This window comes from Cylas formicarius, unplaced genomic scaffold (assembly GCF_029955315.1).
Source record: "Cylas formicarius isolate icCylForm1 unplaced genomic scaffold, icCylForm1.1 PGA_scaffold_12__32_contigs__length_19106922, whole genome shotgun sequence".
Lineage (NCBI taxonomy): Eukaryota > Metazoa > Arthropoda > Insecta > Coleoptera > Brentidae > Cylas > Cylas formicarius.
The window spans coordinates 8,546,860-8,562,102 of record NW_026844225.1 but is presented as its reverse complement, the minus strand read 5'-3'; the positions used below and the strand labels follow the sequence as shown (position 1 = coordinate 8,562,102).

The following is a 15,243-nucleotide window of genomic DNA, read 5'->3' as shown; positions in this document are numbered from 1 at the left end:
GGATGATGATTCGAGATGTACCGAAAAAGTTCGTCAAAATTATATAACCACGTTTATTCTTATTATCACAATTTATTAGATAATTCTAGGGAAGAAATATTAAAAAATCAACAACTGCAGGCATAAAACAATTCAATTATGAATTGCTATTTTCTAAAATCATATGCTACTTCGCCCCCGCAGTTACTAGATGTAAACCATGCACTCTTTTAATCTGCTCCGATAAGGCATCATAAACGCTTTGATGTTGCTTCAATACCGACAATCCTTCAAATTCCTGCGCCTTAACTACAATATTAAACATGGCTCCACAGCCTCCTGAAGTATCTTCCACGACTACAGTTGCCTTCGGAAATTTTTTTTTTAATGCATTTAGAATGTCGGCCTCTGTGACGGAAGCATTTTGCGACAAACACAAATGTTGAATTCTCTGTAAAATAAGTTATGTTTAATGCCTTTCGCAGTCATAAGTAATCATGGATATGTATCTACAAAAATACGTTTGCAAAAATGAATTTCAAAATTAAATATTTTCATGGGTAAAGTAAACTAAACACAAACATTTTGAGGTTAGTTTAAAAACGAATGAACAAGTTATGAAAAAAACAGCAATTTTGAACCACTACTTACAACTCTATTTACTTTCCTTCTTATGACGTTGCACGCAATGGTTTTTATTGATGTGAACATTTCCAAAGTATCCTATAGAATACAAAAAATTATTTTAAATTTCAATCGCTGAAAAACATTTGAATTTGAAACAAAATTGACTTGTGGATAAATTTTATTTCTATGCCCACAGACATAACCACAAATTTCTTTTTAAAATTTTTCTTTTCTAATTTATCGTTTAGTTTTGCTGCTACAAAAGTAAAGCTAAAACTAGTTTAATAAATAGTGCTGCCATGCTTTGGTATATTTATCACATTGATACCGTTGCCACTATGTCCGGAAACACTAGGGAGCAACGTGACTGAAAGTCATTATGCAACACATTAGTGTTTAGTTTCCTTTGGTCTATAGAATTTTAATATGAAACCTTTTCAAGTGTGGAAATTATGCAACCGAACATGACATTCAAACCAGTGACGCTTACATATATTAATAAACCCAAAGTACTTTTTTTTAAGTATCCCGCACATTAAAATTGCTGTTTTTATTTTAATTTGAAACATTTGTGTTCATTTGCCCACAAAATTTTAATTTATTAAACTTACGTAAACTACGCATTAAGCGTTTATTTATCTCTTCAAATAAAGGTATTACGTAACCGAAAAAGTGCTATACATTGTTTTATCGCCAATTTTGTTTTATGACATACTGAAAATAAATACTCTAAGTACTTATTAAAATTAAATTAAAAGATACTTAATTTAATGTTAAGTGCCTTTTTACCTCACATAATACTTTAAGTTACGAATAGGTAAATAAGTAATTTTCTAAGGAGAGGATATAAAAATAGAATACAATTTTTTACGCATTTATTTGATAACATTTTACAGGTCACCACTGTATTACTCCGAGTAGGTATACATACTAAAATCACAGATTAATTTACACAAAAGTACCAATCTTTCCAAGACCCAAAGCCCGTACTTTTTGTCAATCTTCACTATTATTGAAAAGTTATTATTTCTCATTAACTAGTTACAAAACAGGAATACAATTATTACTAAAACCCTCGCCTAAAAATAAAATATAATTGAAATTAATTTTACTAAACGTTTATAAACTAATTTTTGCCTCCAATTACACAAACAAGGGTATTTGCTACAGAAAGAAACATTACCGGACAGTGCCAATTATTTAGAAATATAAAAAAAACTTATTTTGTTGTATAAAGGATCAAATAGAATGGTGATCACAGACAAAGTACTTAAAAACTGATATTTATAAATTATTAAATTCTAACAAACAAAACATTATGCAAAACGATGAACTTTTAAATAAGCGTAAAACATGTAGCGTTTTGCTAACATATTTAGATTCAAACATTATAAGCGTAGAATATTAAAATAAATAAAAACAGAGAAAGGTAATTTCCTAGATTGTTCTTAAAATACAAACAAACTCAAAAACTTTAAAACTAAAAATGCACTAATATATACACAAAATCAAACTTCACTCAAAAACGAACAAACTTATATTTGTTCATATTGGCTTAGGCTATATTATTAAACATTTACATCTTCAGATCTCCGGCATTCACTTTTACTGCCATACTCTACTCTGCTTTTAAATAAAAGGAACATATAATTTGTAATAAATACTTTTTTAAACGAAAACGAATATTCACAGGTCTTGGTAAAACCGAAAAATAGGACTTCTAGATGATTCCTCATCTGAATCATAGTAAAATTTTTGTTTAGGAGTTAAACCTAATTGAACTCTGCGAACCGCTTCGCTAACTAAGTTACCATTGTTTAATAACTTCTGTAAAAGTTCATAAGGATCTTCGTGGCCCGTATCTTGTTTACGTTTGTTACGTGGGACGCAGTTTGTGTCACAGGAACTGGAACCATAATATTTTCCTGGAATGCGATATGGGGAAGCTCGTGATGACTTTCGTGAAAGATGACTGCAGGAGACTGCTTTTGCTGCGGTTCCGGAAGATAGCCTAAGATTCTCCTTTATTTCAAGCACTAAACTTTCCACATCTTTGGACGATACAGTCAACTCGGAACTTTTTATAGGAACGGGAACACTCACTGTTGTCATTGTACGCATATCGGCAGACGGCATTTCCGGCATTTATAAAGATACGAATTTAACATAAACAAACTTCGTTGGGAAACAAATACTCCACAAAACCTTGTAGCACAATCCCCTTACGTCGATACAACAACGATACTGAACTGTATTATAGTACAACACTTGACTCAACCTCATTAACTGTTGTTTGGGTTGCTTTCACAAATACATGCGCGAGCGAAAAATAGTCCCACTTCTAAACGCGAAATATTTTATTTCCGCTACGCGTTTTAAAATTTTAACACCCTCATTCACGCTATAACCCAATGAGAGTCGTTCGTTCAATTTAATAGGCACTAAATTGAAAAGAAAAATATTTTACGATACAGTGTATGTAAACAATATCTTTAAAAACACGCGGACCGGTAAATCAAGGTTATATTTGTTACGTCTGAGCAATGAAACGACCGGGAGGCTATTATTTACATCTTTCCAAATCACTGTTGCCAAATGGTCAAATAAATATTTACGTCATCCCGTAAAACTAAATATTATTTATTTTTTATCCAATAATTTTCAATAGATGTTTGTTTATATTTTTTTATTCGTAAAGTGGCATAAAACTGATTTTTTTTTATTCATGTGTGCTTTAAATTCGGTCATTTTTTAATTTAAACTGCTACACACAAATAGTTGTTCAAAAAACGCCAACTGATTTCTAGTTAGACGCCTTAACCGACAGACCAGGGCTAAACCTAAAACGCCAACTCAAACGCATTTACAAATACAAATTTTAAACAATAGTCAACAATTTCGACCCGTAGGTTGACTGTTGTGCAATATTCCAAATGCGACAACACAGCATCAAATTCATAAACAGTGTGTTTTACTTACGAATAGTGGAAAATACACATTGTTAATTAAAATTTATACCATTTTCAATTTTTTAAAATTAATTATTATTTTACTTGCCGCATTGTAATTATTCATCGACAAGAAGAAAATGCGCTTCAATATATAAAACTAATATGAAAAAATCGTTTTACCATAACACATAGTTCGTCGTATAAAATCGCATACACAAAATATCTCTTTATTTCGTAATGGCATATAATTTTTTATTTAATTATTACATATTTTTTGTGCGAATAGTCAAACTGAGTAGCAAATAGAAGACGCGTTTCGGATTAACCTTATTTTTCTGGCCGATTGGTCTTAACAAAGGTGGCCAATTGCAATAAATTAAAAAAGGCTACTGTAACCTATGAATGAAGTTGAACTTATTAATTAAAACGCTTGTTTTTTCCTTTAATTTAAAGTTTGAGATCAGAAAAAACACCAATAATTATTGAGGCTGCGCGTGAATTGAATATTTTTTTGTGTCGAAATTGTGTTAATCAAAGTGACGAAACAAGGTTTGCAATAGAAAAACAAATACGGCATTGAGGTTGATAATTTATATTTTAAAGTCATACTAAATCTTCCTTCTCCTTTGGTATTATTAAACCCACAAACGTTGCATCTAAAAGCGCAATGGAATAGGTACCTAATAATTGTTTAATACCTATTTAATTCCGGTATTGATTGATAAGATAGAAGATAGAAGGTTTTCAAACATATTGATAATATGTACGTTGTTCAGCAAACGTCAGGGAAATAGATCCCCAATAAATTTTAAAGATTGGATCATTTAATCAGTATAATAATCCCCTCTGCAATCGGAATATTACAAAAGTTTTACAAATTAGATAAATAATATTTATATATATTGTTAGTTCTCAGTTCTCTTAAGTACAATTTTCTAGGATGTTGTCCTCGGGAAAAGGAACTTTAAAAATTCCTTTAGAATTGTTTTCTCTAAATAGAGAGAGGCTTGTAAATCGCTTAAAGGAAAATGGTAATAGTGGAGTAGTTATTTTGCAAGGTGGAGAGGAAGTATCTTTCTATGATACGGATACTACCTATAATGTATTCCGACAGGTAATTTGCCAATCATTCTGGGATCATTTATAAGGTTTGTTAATAATGAGCTATTTAGGAATCATATTTCATATGGGCCTTTGGTGTGACAGAACCCGGCTGCTATGGCGCGATTGACATATTATCAGGTGTAACAATTTTATTTATACCTAGACACCCAGCTGAGTATGCATTCTGGATGGGACCACTCCCAACCCCTTCAGATTTTTCTACAAAATACGGAATTAGTAAAGTCTGTTATGTAGATGAGATTAAAGAAGTTATTGCTGGATTGAAATCCTCTCAAATTTTAACTTTGGTATGTATTGCAATACAGTGTGACCTATATAAACTTGGGATAGTATTGTAGATGTCAGAAACCATGGGAGAGCATTAAAAATGCTTTTAAATGGTGTAGCACATTTTTCATCACTTTTAGGGTCACAAAATCAAAAATTGATTTTTTTATAGTAGGCCAGGATCGCTATCAACAGACACTTGGAAAAACAAAAATTTTGGCAGTCCACTGATCCCATATGCTGAACTAGGACTAAATTTATTGAAATTCAAAAATCAATAGTGTAAAAAATTCCAAACAATTTTTTTGATTACTAACTATATTGGAGTAAAAAATAATTAAAATTCATGAAAAGCTCTAATTTAATTGGACTGTCAAAAGTTTTATTTTTCTGAATGTCTGTTAACAGGGATCCTGGCCTACTAGAAAAAAATCAAATTTTACTTTTGTGACCCTAAATGCACCATATGACACATCAGTTAAAATCATTTTTTATGCTCTATCTAATAATGAAAATATTTAATATGGCGCTTAGAAGAAATTTTAAAAATCTATGGTGTATCCTAAAAACGAATAAAAAAAAAATTGTTTACCTTTAGGTCATCATATATTTCTTATTTTGGGCTTTAAAGACAAAAGTAGAAAATCCAACGTTTTAAATTTTTTTGAATTTATCCCATCCTATGCTTCTTGATATCCTCATGCTATCCCATCCTTATATCAAACACACTTTATAGATTTATAAATTGTCTCCTTTGTATTGTTTTAGAAAGGGTTAAATACTGATAGTCATCTTACAGCCAAACCTGCAAGATTTCCTGGGATTGAAGAGTTTGTTTTATTAAATGATGTTAAGTACTTTTAAAAATTATTAAGTTTTAGGTTTAAAATTGATGAGGAGTCACTGTTTCCTGTTATAGCTGATCTGTAAGTCTCAGAATTAATATATTGATAATGCAATATTAATGTTGTATGATTGATTACAGGAGAGTCTACAAAACCCCTCTGGAAATAAGAGTGATCAAATATGTAGTGGCCGTTTCCTCTTATGCACATCGCCGTATTATGAAGATGATAAAACCGGGTGATTGGGAATATCAAGCAGAGTCTGAGTTTCTTAATATTTGTTACAAGAAAGGAGGTTGCCGACATGCATCTTATACGTGTATATGTGGCTCCGGGGTTAATGGTGCAATTCTGCATTACGGTCATGCTGGTGCTCCAAATAAATCCCCAATCCAAGATGGTGTTTTGTGGTCAGCAAAGGGAATTTGTTGTGTGTCGCGATAACGAAATTCTTTTTTATTTAGTTTGTTTGATATGGGGGCAAATTATTTTGGTTATGCAGCTGATATAACATGCACCTTTCCCGCTAATGGTAAATTCACTGACGACCAGAGGCTTATATATGAAGCCGTACTCAAAGCAAACTTCGCTGTGCAAAAGGCTGCCAAACCTGGGGTATCCTGGGTTGATATGCATCTACTTGCTAATCGTGTGATGTTGAAGGAAATGAAAACAATAGGATTGCTTAAAGGCAACCTGGATGATATGATAGAAAGTGGTTTGGCTGCAATCTTTCAACCCCATGGATTAGGCCATTTAATGGGCTTAGGTAAGTTAAACTGTAACATGCTTCTCACGTGACTATTGAGTGGGTTTTACCCGATAATTGACGTCAAGCAGACATAAGACTTTAAAGATAATTGTAGAAATATAAAATTTTGCACTTGTTTAGCAAATAACTACTCTTGAATAATTATAAAATATTTTTTAATGTCATTGCCATAATTCAAAAAAGTTATTTTCTTAGAATCTAAACTAACCATCCGTATAGTATCTACCAGAAAATGTTAAATCTTAAATAGGAACATGGCAAACGCAGACAAACATCTTTTTCCTACGCTTCTTTACAAAATAAATTATATTATATTATTTTAATTAAGTAGTACTTGTTAGTTGTTTTGGAAATCTAATTTTCACGTTTCTTCAATGTTATATGAATCACGTGGAAGTTTCGGTACAAAAAAGACGTCGGAAACTCGAAATGAAATAAAACTAAATGACAAAGAGAGCCAAAGAAAACCTTCAAAATCAGTCCCAATTATTGCCTTAATAACTCATTAGCATATACAAAATAAAAAAGGCAAGAAAAATTTTTTTTCGCCTTTTTTCAAGAATTTGCTTGCTAAATTACTCTTTTTGTCTTATGCTTCATGAGAACCCTGTATTCTTGTAGATGTTCATGATGTTGGCGGTTATTTGGCTTCAAACCCAAAGAGACCTGAAAAGCTAGGATTAAACAAACTGAGAACTGCAAGAGTTTTAGAAGCAAACATGGTACTAACTATTGAACCTGGATGTTACTTTATCGATCCTGTAACATTTCTGTAATAATTTGTTGAATGGACTTGTAGAATTTAGTATTTTAGCTGCTAGATAAAGCGCTGCAGGATGAAAAGCTGTCGCAGTATTTGGTGCCAGAGGTTTTAGAGCGTTTCAGAGGATTTGGAGGTGTACGCATAGAAGATGATGTATTGATCACAGAAAATGGAGTTTTGAATTTAACATGTGTGCCCAGGACGTATGTGGCATCCACAACAAAGCAACTAAATCAGTAATAACATTTTCTTGTTTTTCAGAGTTGAAGAAATTGAAGATTGGATCAACAACAATCAAGTAGATGAACTGAAATACCAGGATTCTGAACGTTTGTTTGTTTGGTAAACATTTATGTTTTACTTTACCAGATTTTAAACAAAGTTAAATTGATTATTTAAAAAATTATTAATGTTACATTATCTAAATAATATATGTTTATATATTTCATTGTTTTTTAATTTGTATATTTTACGAAGCAACTAAGCCGAAAGGGTCCTAAAAAATGTTCAAGCCAGCCTATTAGGAAAAATTGCCATGTATGAAGGTAGGCAACACCAAATACAAAATGTATACTAGCCCACTTTCGAAAAAACATTCAATTCGTTATTTTGAGAACTTATTAACAAAACGGAACTTAATTTCGGATTCGGTGCGACCAAAGCACAAAAATTATTGACGATTATGTTGAAAAAAGCTTTTGAAGAAATTTTTAATTCGCGGTATGTATAAATAATTGAAATTATTCGTCATCTTACTTGTTTTTTGTCGTTAATTTTTTTGTTCCCAAAATCCTTTTCGTTTAACTTTATTTTTGTTGTTAAAATGTGTAAGGTAGTAAGTGTTTCTAGACGGAGTTGAATGCCTCGTTTTGATGAAGTGAGCATAACATTTTTAAAATACTCTATTTGATACGTATTTTTTAGAACAATTGTCGGCTGTGCCGTAAAGTGTTTTGTTGCGTACGGTGTCGAAAAAAACACGAAAAAGCTGTTCACGATGTAAATCCCGACTGCGAAATTTGCGTATACGGCTGTTTAATATTAAAAAACAAAGACCAAAGTATAATTGAACATTTAAAATCTAAGCATTGGCCTCTCTATTGCATTTATTGCAAAGAAGTGTTTAATTTAACAGAAGAACTTTTACAACATAATATATGCCCGGCTAGTCAATATTCAGAAAATTCTCCAAAAACTCCTTTCACCAAAGCGCTAGCTGGCATTTTGATTTCTACTCATGATCAGGATTCGCCAATTTTCTCAGAACAACAAAGAAAAGACGATACGAATTACGTTTCAAAGGTAGTTACTAGTACTCCAGTGGAAAAATGTGAATACGCGGCTAATAATAAAACTTTTAAAAAAGATACCACGCCGTGTGTGGAGAATAAAAGTATTATTAAGAAGCCTGATTCAGAAAATCGTTCTGCACAAATTTCGAAGAGAAGAGTTACATTTTCCGAAACACCAATTGATTTGAACCATAACACGAGTAAGAAATATCCGTTAATTTTGGCAATAAACAAAATAGGCTGAGACGATAAAAAAAATAATCTCACTACTTTAATTACTTTTTCATACGCAAATAATGTTTACTTTGTTCCAGAATTGCCAGCTAATAAAAACACCCCACAAAAGAATCTATTGAGTAGCAGTCCTCAAGGTAAGCTGCGTTATATATTTTTTAATTATATTGATATATCATTTTCACTTTAGTCACTCCATTCTACACCGCAAAATCAGAAATGTCGGTCAGAAATGAGAATAGAATCAAGAGGGAATTACAATGCCTGGAAAACACGCCCGGTAATAAAATAAATAATTCTTTTTTGTGATTATAATTGAGTTTCATGGTTTGACCAGTCTTAGAATCTGAATATATGAGAAAAGTTTTTAAGAATGATCCTGAAGAACAAGAAAATGGTGAAAAGGAAAACACTGGTATCCCTACATCTTTAACTCATGAGGACACTGAAGTTATGGCCAAAGCACTTAGAGGGGATGACAAGGAATGTAACACTCTATGGTTAAGTGCAATAAATTTATCAGGTATATTTATGGAAAAAAATTAGCTTGTGTGTTTGTTATTGACTTTGTAGATGGTGATTGTTCAGATACAGAAAATAAACCCCTAAATATTGTTGATTCGCCGCCTGGAAGTACAACTAACATCTTGCGTCCCACCCCAATAATAAAAAGAAGTAATTTTCATGTGAAATTACAATTTCCCGTTCACCTATCCTCTACACCAATTTCATCCAATTTGCTGAAAGAAAGCAACATTTTGAAAGCAGAAATTGTTGGGCAGAATACAGAAATATTTGTTCATAATGTGGAAGGAGTCACTACTGAACACATGCAAAACACAAAAACCTTGATTATGCAGAAACCAATTCAACTGACAGCAGGCCCTAGTAAAAACGAGAAATTAGATTGCCAGAAAGAATACAGTACTTCTCAAGTTCTAGAGAGGCCTGATAACAAACTAAAAACTAATGGATTTTTGGAGAGCAGTTCAATGACTGAAACCACTTTGTGGTCATCCGTGACAAAAATTGTTAAAAAAATTATGCAAGGTATTACCTCCAATAGCGACCCAAATATTTGTGATAAACTTTCTAACAGTTTTAAGAGAAACCACTCTGATTCAGATGACTCCTATGAACTTCATCAGTACAAACGCCAAAAGCTGATAGATATAAAGTGCCGAAGACCTATTAGAGAATTGTCAGAATTATATGTACCCCATAGATTACCAATTGCTGGTCCAACTACTAGTATTGAAGTTGTCAGGTCTGTAAATACAATACATCATCAGGCAAAAGTAAAAACTTATGTTGATAAATCCACACAAACTGATGACTATTTGCTATTTGACTAAGAGTGTGAATGTTGTTCCTTTATGTAATTTTATCAAATCATTTTGTCAATAAATTTGCTACTAATGCCTTTTTTGTTGTTCACCACATTTTTTCCTTTACTACTTTTAAAATGTACTCCATTTGTGTTGCAACCATTTAGAAATGAAATTTACAAGATGAAATCAAAGAAATGAGTTTATTGTTCGTATAAAGCCTTACATACCATTATTTACAATGCTACAAATCGGTAATTCTTGTGGAACTAAGCACAGAATTAACGCTAAATTGTACATATGTGAAGCATAAATTTCTTTAATTACTGGTTTAAAACCATTTTCATATGTTATTAATAAATCATATTTTATGTAACCAAAATAATTTGAAAAATACTTAAAATCATATAGCATTAATGATCTTATAGGGAAATATTGTATTTTCATAAAAAATTATACAACTAAACAGAACTAGTAATTCCAAAATGTTCAACTTGCAAGGAAATGGTGAATACAAACAACTATGACTAGTAAGAAACACAATAATTCTACTTTATTGTGATAAATTAATAATTAAAAAAAAATAAAAGTAGAATATTGATGTTAGTTACCAGAACACAATTGCCAAGCGCAATTAATTGTCCATTGCATATCTGCGTGTCCACTCCTTGGCATTTCTTATAGCTTCGGATTCATTTATCTTCCATAATTCAGCGACATCATTCGCTAAAGGATCATCTGGATTTGGAGCACTTAATAAAGCCTGAATTGACAACAATACAGTACGAATTTGTAATGCTGGACTCCATTTGTCTTTTAGAATATCAAGACAAATTCTACCAAGTCTATCAATATTAGGATGATATATTTTTGTTATAAATCTCACTTTTGGTGCTGACATCGGGTAGTCTTCTGGGAGGAACAGTTCTAGTTTAAAAAGGCCTCCTTCAAATGGTGAATCTTCGGGGCCCGTAACAATTACATGGAAATAACGTGCGTTGCTATCGTCGGGTACAGCGCTGATACCAGGCACTGGTTCTTGCATTAATCTTTGGGTTTCTTTGATTATTCTGCGTGGTAAGGCTGCCATTTTTACTTATCAGTATACTAAAGGCTTCTTTATTTTGTTATTAATGAAAAAGTCGCTTCGCTACGAAACAAAATATATCTAGGGACTATTTAGTTTCTCTTAACAAATTCGTGTTTCATATTATATCTTTAAACAATTTTTTAGCAGAAACCGAATAACAACTGCATATTCACCGACAATTTTCATCAACTGCCATTAATCCATTGTGGCCAACATAAATTTTATAGAAATTGCCAACATGGCACTTGGTTAAAACCTAAAATCTCTTAGCGGCATCGATCCTTCAAAAACAGAGGTTAGATTATACACAGACTCCTAATATTCTGACGTCACAAATTGCGTCAATTATTTAGCGTGTTCCAGCTACGGTTCGGCAGCCTCTTATTTCAATTTGGACGCTGTGATGTAAAAAAAGTAAGAACGAGAAAATGAATAAAATAAAAATGAATAAGTAGTTATTTTAGATATTAATTGATGTCAATTTAGGTTTACTGAAGCTCTAGTTAGTTTTGTTTTTCTTTTTTTAATTACGCTTTACTTAACCACTGCTTCATAAGACAATTCGGCCTGCTTACAACCAAGTTTCACCTTATAAACAAATTTTTAGCGATTACAACACCCAAGGCATTAGTTTTGGTTAGTTTGTTGGTTCGTATTTAATGCAGCAGCAACAAACTAACCAAAACTAATTAAAAAATAAGTCTTATCAAGATCATGAAATTCGAGGAAATTCACAAGTCTAGTCATTATCATAAATCATTATTTTTTTTATTTATCTAGAAATTCCAATAAAGTATGCACTACTACTATGACTACTACAAAGCAGGACTTGTGTTAGGAGCAAGATCGACAGCGGCACAAAAACAGAAAAATTGTACTAACTCGTAACATACAGGTGAAGATAATGTATATAAAAATATAAAAAATGGGTGGAACACAAAGAAAAGTTAAAGAAATGAAAATGAAAACAAAGTGCAAGCGTTATTAACTTTTTTAAACTGTTTCTTTCTAGTATTAGGCAACTAAAAATACAAGTGTTTGTTCGTAATTTGGAAGCACTACAGAAGCGCCTTACTAATGCTAGATTTTTATATTTTTATCTTGAAAAAGAAAGCGAAAAGCGAAAAAAAGTTGAGGAATTCAAAAGGTAATTTGAAAAAATTACAAAAAAATAAAAAATTAATCATTGACATATAATACAATCTTTACAAAAATTAGTTTTCTAAAATTTAACACCCAGTTTGAGAAAAAACATTTTTGAAGTGTGTGTTGCAGTTCTTTAAGTTCAAACATGCCTTATACGAATGTGAACAGTCGTTGAGATATTCTAATTTTTCTTCTTAGAAATCCGGCCATAATAGGACTATACTAATTTAAAAACTAAAGCAAATACAACTTTTTTTTCTGCAATGTTTCAGACATTCTCTATAAAAAATTATGTTAAATTACTCTAAAATACCTAAAATGCAAACCCTAAAATGCTCAAGACACTTCAAAAAATTTCGTAGTTTCACAATTATTCCAACATTTTTATAGTACATTCGTATAAGAGATGTTTGCCTAAAACAACAGCAAACGACCTGTTATACATATTTTGATCTGAAATCACTTAATATCCTTAATATAGCCTAATATCCTATAGAACCATCCTGTATAGGTAGATCATTGTATAAATATTAGTAGGTCAATTAAATAATCAGTATTATGGTGAACGGGATGTATAAAAATAAGAAATTATTTATTACCTCGTACTGTTTCAGGTTTTAAAAAAAAGATAATAATTTTACATTCTATTGCTTTCCGAATCTTAGTTAAGTATTCAATTTGCTAAACGGTTCACCTAAAAGGTAATCTTTATATTTTTTGTTAACATGATTCCAAAAAAAAAATTTTGAATATCAATATGTAAGAATCAGTATCCATGTACACAAGTCCTGATATAAATAAATCACTTAATATCCTCCTAAGAGGTTACATAGGGCCGTCTATTCAAGAAACACCCTGTATAGTCAAATCATTGTATATATATATCAATAGATCAATTAAATAATCAGTATTTTGGTGAATGGCATGTCTAAAAACATGTCACCATCATTTGTTAAAAAAATGATATGTTACACTTTATTTCTTTCTGAATCTTAGTTACAATTTATAAAACAGTTCGCCTATGTTTTTCGTTGACATGATTCCAGGAGAACTTTTTTTGAAGATCAGTATGTATGAATCAGTAACGCTTTACACATGTCTTGATTTAAAATCACTCAATACCCCCTATAAAGTTATGTTGGGGTCATGTACTTCAGAAATACCCTGTATAGCTAAATCATTATATAGTTATTAATAGATCAATTAAAAAATCCCTATTTTTGTGAATGGGATGTCTAAAAATATGACATCCTCCTACTATCTCAGTTGCTTAAAAAAATGATATATTACACTTTACTGCTTGTCTTGATCTAAAATCACTTAATATCATTTTATGACATCATCGTTTATTAATCTCGTACTATTTTAGAGTCTTAGTTATGTATTTAATTGACCAGTCAGTTCGCCCAAAGAGCAATCTTTGTTTTTCGTTAACATAATTCCAGGAAAATTTTTATGAATGTATGTGAACATGTGTTCATTTAAAACTACTTAATATCCTGCTTTAAAGTTACGTTGGGATCATACAGTCAATATTATGATATATTATTAATTGCATTAGATATTAATAATAATAATAATAAATAATAATAATAATAATAATAAATAATAATAATACTGTGTATTAATAAATGCGACTTCTGAAAATATAGCAACATCATTTATTATCTGTAACTATTTCAGATGCTTAAAAAAATGATATGTTACACTTTATTACTTTCTAAGTCTTAGTTAGGTATTTAATTTACTAGACAGTCCGCCTAGTTTGCAATATTTATGTTTTTCGTTAACATGATTCCAGGAAAGTGTTTATGAATGTATGTTGTGTTCATTTAAAACCACTTAATATTCTCTTTTGAAGTTGTCGTTGGAATCATATAGTCAATATTATAATATATTATATTAAGTATTAATAATAATAATATTAGATATTAATAAATAGGATGTCTAAAAATATCGCAACATCATTTATTATCCATAACTATTTCAGATGCTTAAAAAAATGACATTTACACTTTATTGTCTATCTTTATTTAAAATTACTTAATATCATTCTATGACATCATCGTTTACTGTCTCGTATTGTTTAAGATATTAAAAAAAGATATGTTACACTTTATTGTTTTCTAAGACTTAGTTAAGTATTCAATTTACTAGACAGTTTGCCTAAACTGCACTCTTTATGTTTTTTGTTAACATGATTCCAGGAAAATTTTTATAAATGTATGTAAACATGTGTTCATTTAAAACCACTTAATATTCTCCTATGAAGTTACGTTGGAATCATATAGTCAATAATATAATGTATTATATTAGATATTAATAATAATAATATTAGATATTAATAAATAGGATGTCTAAAAATATGGCAACATCATTTAATATCTCTAACTGTTTCAGATGCTTAAAAAAATGACATGTTACACTTTATTGTGTATCTTGATTTAAAATTACTTAATATCATTCTATGACATCATGGTTTACTGTTTAGTACTGTTTAAGATATAAAAAAAAAGATATTTTACACTTTATTGGTTTCTAAGTCTTAGTAAAGTATTCAATTTTCTAGGCAGTTCGCCTAAATTGCAATCTTTATGTTTTTCGTTAATATGATTTTTTTATGAATGTATGTAAACATGTGTTCATTAATATTCTTAATATTCTTCTATGAAGTTATGTTGGGATCATATAGTCAATAATATAATATATTATATTAGATATTATTAATAGTAATATTAGATATTAATAAATAGGTTGTCTAAAAATATCGCAACATCATTTATTATATCTAACTATTTCACATGCTTAAAAACATGATATGTTA

The 15,243-nt window shown here is 30.6% G+C and overlaps 5 protein-coding genes across 9 annotated transcripts; 2 read left to right on the top strand and 3 right to left on the bottom strand.

The window, feature by feature from the left end:
* Positions 1-36: 36 nt before the first annotated feature.
* Positions 37-3,761, bottom strand: LOC132695585 (bolA-like protein 3). The gene is made up of 3 exons (XM_060659922.1): positions 3,738-3,761; positions 631-702; positions 37-430 (listed from the first exon to the last, which is right to left on the bottom strand). The coding sequence occupies exons 1-3, from the start codon at positions 3,738-3,740 to the stop codon at positions 167-169; spliced, it is 339 nt and encodes a 112-aa protein (XP_060515905.1). The 5' UTR covers positions 3,741-3,761; the 3' UTR covers positions 37-166.
* LOC132695485 (uncharacterized) lies at positions 1,456-3,194 on the bottom strand. Its single transcript, XM_060659760.1, has one exon. It carries the CDS (start codon positions 2,749-2,751, stop codon positions 2,293-2,295), a length of 459 nt encoding a protein of 152 aa, XP_060515743.1. The 5' UTR covers positions 2,752-3,194; the 3' UTR covers positions 1,456-2,292.
* A 159-nt stretch (positions 3,762-3,920) lies between the features above and the next one.
* On the top strand, positions 3,921-7,774 carry LOC132695584 (xaa-Pro dipeptidase). Of its 3 annotated transcripts, none has more exons than XM_060659920.1 (10): positions 3,921-4,106; positions 4,497-4,671; positions 4,730-4,969; positions 5,718-5,779; positions 5,831-5,875; positions 5,935-6,204; positions 6,259-6,563; positions 7,188-7,327; positions 7,381-7,532; positions 7,591-7,774. In XM_060659920.1, the coding sequence occupies exons 2-10, from the start codon at positions 4,498-4,500 to the stop codon at positions 7,673-7,675; spliced, it is 1,473 nt and encodes a 490-aa protein (XP_060515903.1). In that variant the 5' UTR covers positions 3,921-4,106; position 4,497; the 3' UTR covers positions 7,676-7,774. The 3 variants fall into 3 exon arrangements, with proteins under 3 accessions (XP_060515903.1, XP_060515904.1, XP_060515901.1); XM_060659921.1 differs by having other exon boundaries at positions 3,921-4,138; XM_060659918.1 differs by having other exon boundaries at positions 3,921-4,233.
* A 372-nt stretch (positions 7,775-8,146) lies between these two features.
* LOC132695583 (uncharacterized) lies at positions 8,147-10,272 on the top strand. Of its 3 annotated transcripts, XM_060659917.1 has the most exons (7): positions 8,147-8,206; positions 8,254-8,821; positions 8,936-8,992; positions 9,046-9,135; positions 9,193-9,378; positions 9,429-9,905; positions 9,955-10,158. In XM_060659917.1, exons 1-7 carry the CDS (start codon positions 8,189-8,191, stop codon positions 10,020-10,022), a joined length of 1,464 nt encoding a protein of 487 aa, XP_060515900.1. In that variant the 5' UTR covers positions 8,147-8,188; the 3' UTR covers positions 10,023-10,158. The 3 variants fall into 3 exon arrangements, with proteins under 3 accessions (XP_060515900.1, XP_060515899.1, XP_060515898.1); XM_060659916.1 differs by having other exon boundaries at positions 9,444-10,272; XM_060659915.1 differs by having other exon boundaries at positions 9,429-10,272.
* Positions 10,273-10,379: 107 nt separating this feature from the next.
* On the bottom strand, positions 10,380-11,505 carry LOC132708803 (ubiquitin-conjugating enzyme E2 N). The gene has a single exon (XM_060681384.1). It carries the CDS (start codon positions 11,271-11,273, stop codon positions 10,818-10,820), a length of 456 nt encoding a protein of 151 aa, XP_060537367.1. The 5' UTR covers positions 11,274-11,505; the 3' UTR covers positions 10,380-10,817.
* Positions 11,506-15,243: the final 3,738 nt, after the last annotated feature.

What these genes read in the sequence shown, in the direction of transcription:
- LOC132695583 (XM_060659915.1), top strand. An exon ending in TGATTTGAACCATAACACGA is followed by an intron (nt 8,822 to 8,935) that starts GTAAGAAATATC and finishes ACTTTGTTCCAG; the next exon opens with AATTGCCAGCTAATAAAAAC. An exon ending in ATGCCTGGAAAACACGCCCG is followed by an intron (nt 9,136 to 9,192) that starts GTAATAAAATAA and finishes TGGTTTGACCAG; the next exon opens with TCTTAGAATCTGAATATATG.
- LOC132695485 (XM_060659760.1), bottom strand. Translation starts at nt 2,751, where the DNA reads ATGCCGGAAATGCCGTCTGCCGATATGCGTACAATGACAACAGTGAGT.
- LOC132695585 (XM_060659922.1), bottom strand. An exon ending in GAAGGAAAGTAAATAGAGTT is followed by an intron (nt 431 to 630) that starts GTAAGTAGTGGT and finishes CTTATTTTACAG; the next exon opens with AGAATTCAACATTTGTGTTT.
- LOC132695584 (XM_060659920.1), top strand. Translation starts at nt 4,498, where the DNA reads ATGTTGTCCTCGGGAAAAGGAACTTTAAAAATTCCTTTAGAATTGTTT. An exon ending in CCTATAATGTATTCCGACAG is followed by an intron (nt 4,672 to 4,729) that starts GTAATTTGCCAA and finishes TGAGCTATTTAG; the next exon opens with GAATCATATTTCATATGGGC. An exon ending in AGGCCATTTAATGGGCTTAG is followed by an intron (nt 6,564 to 7,187) that starts GTAAGTTAAACT and finishes GTATTCTTGTAG; the next exon opens with ATGTTCATGATGTTGGCGGT.
- LOC132708803 (XM_060681384.1), bottom strand. Translation starts at nt 11,273, where the DNA reads ATGGCAGCCTTACCACGCAGAATAATCAAAGAAACCCAAAGATTAATG.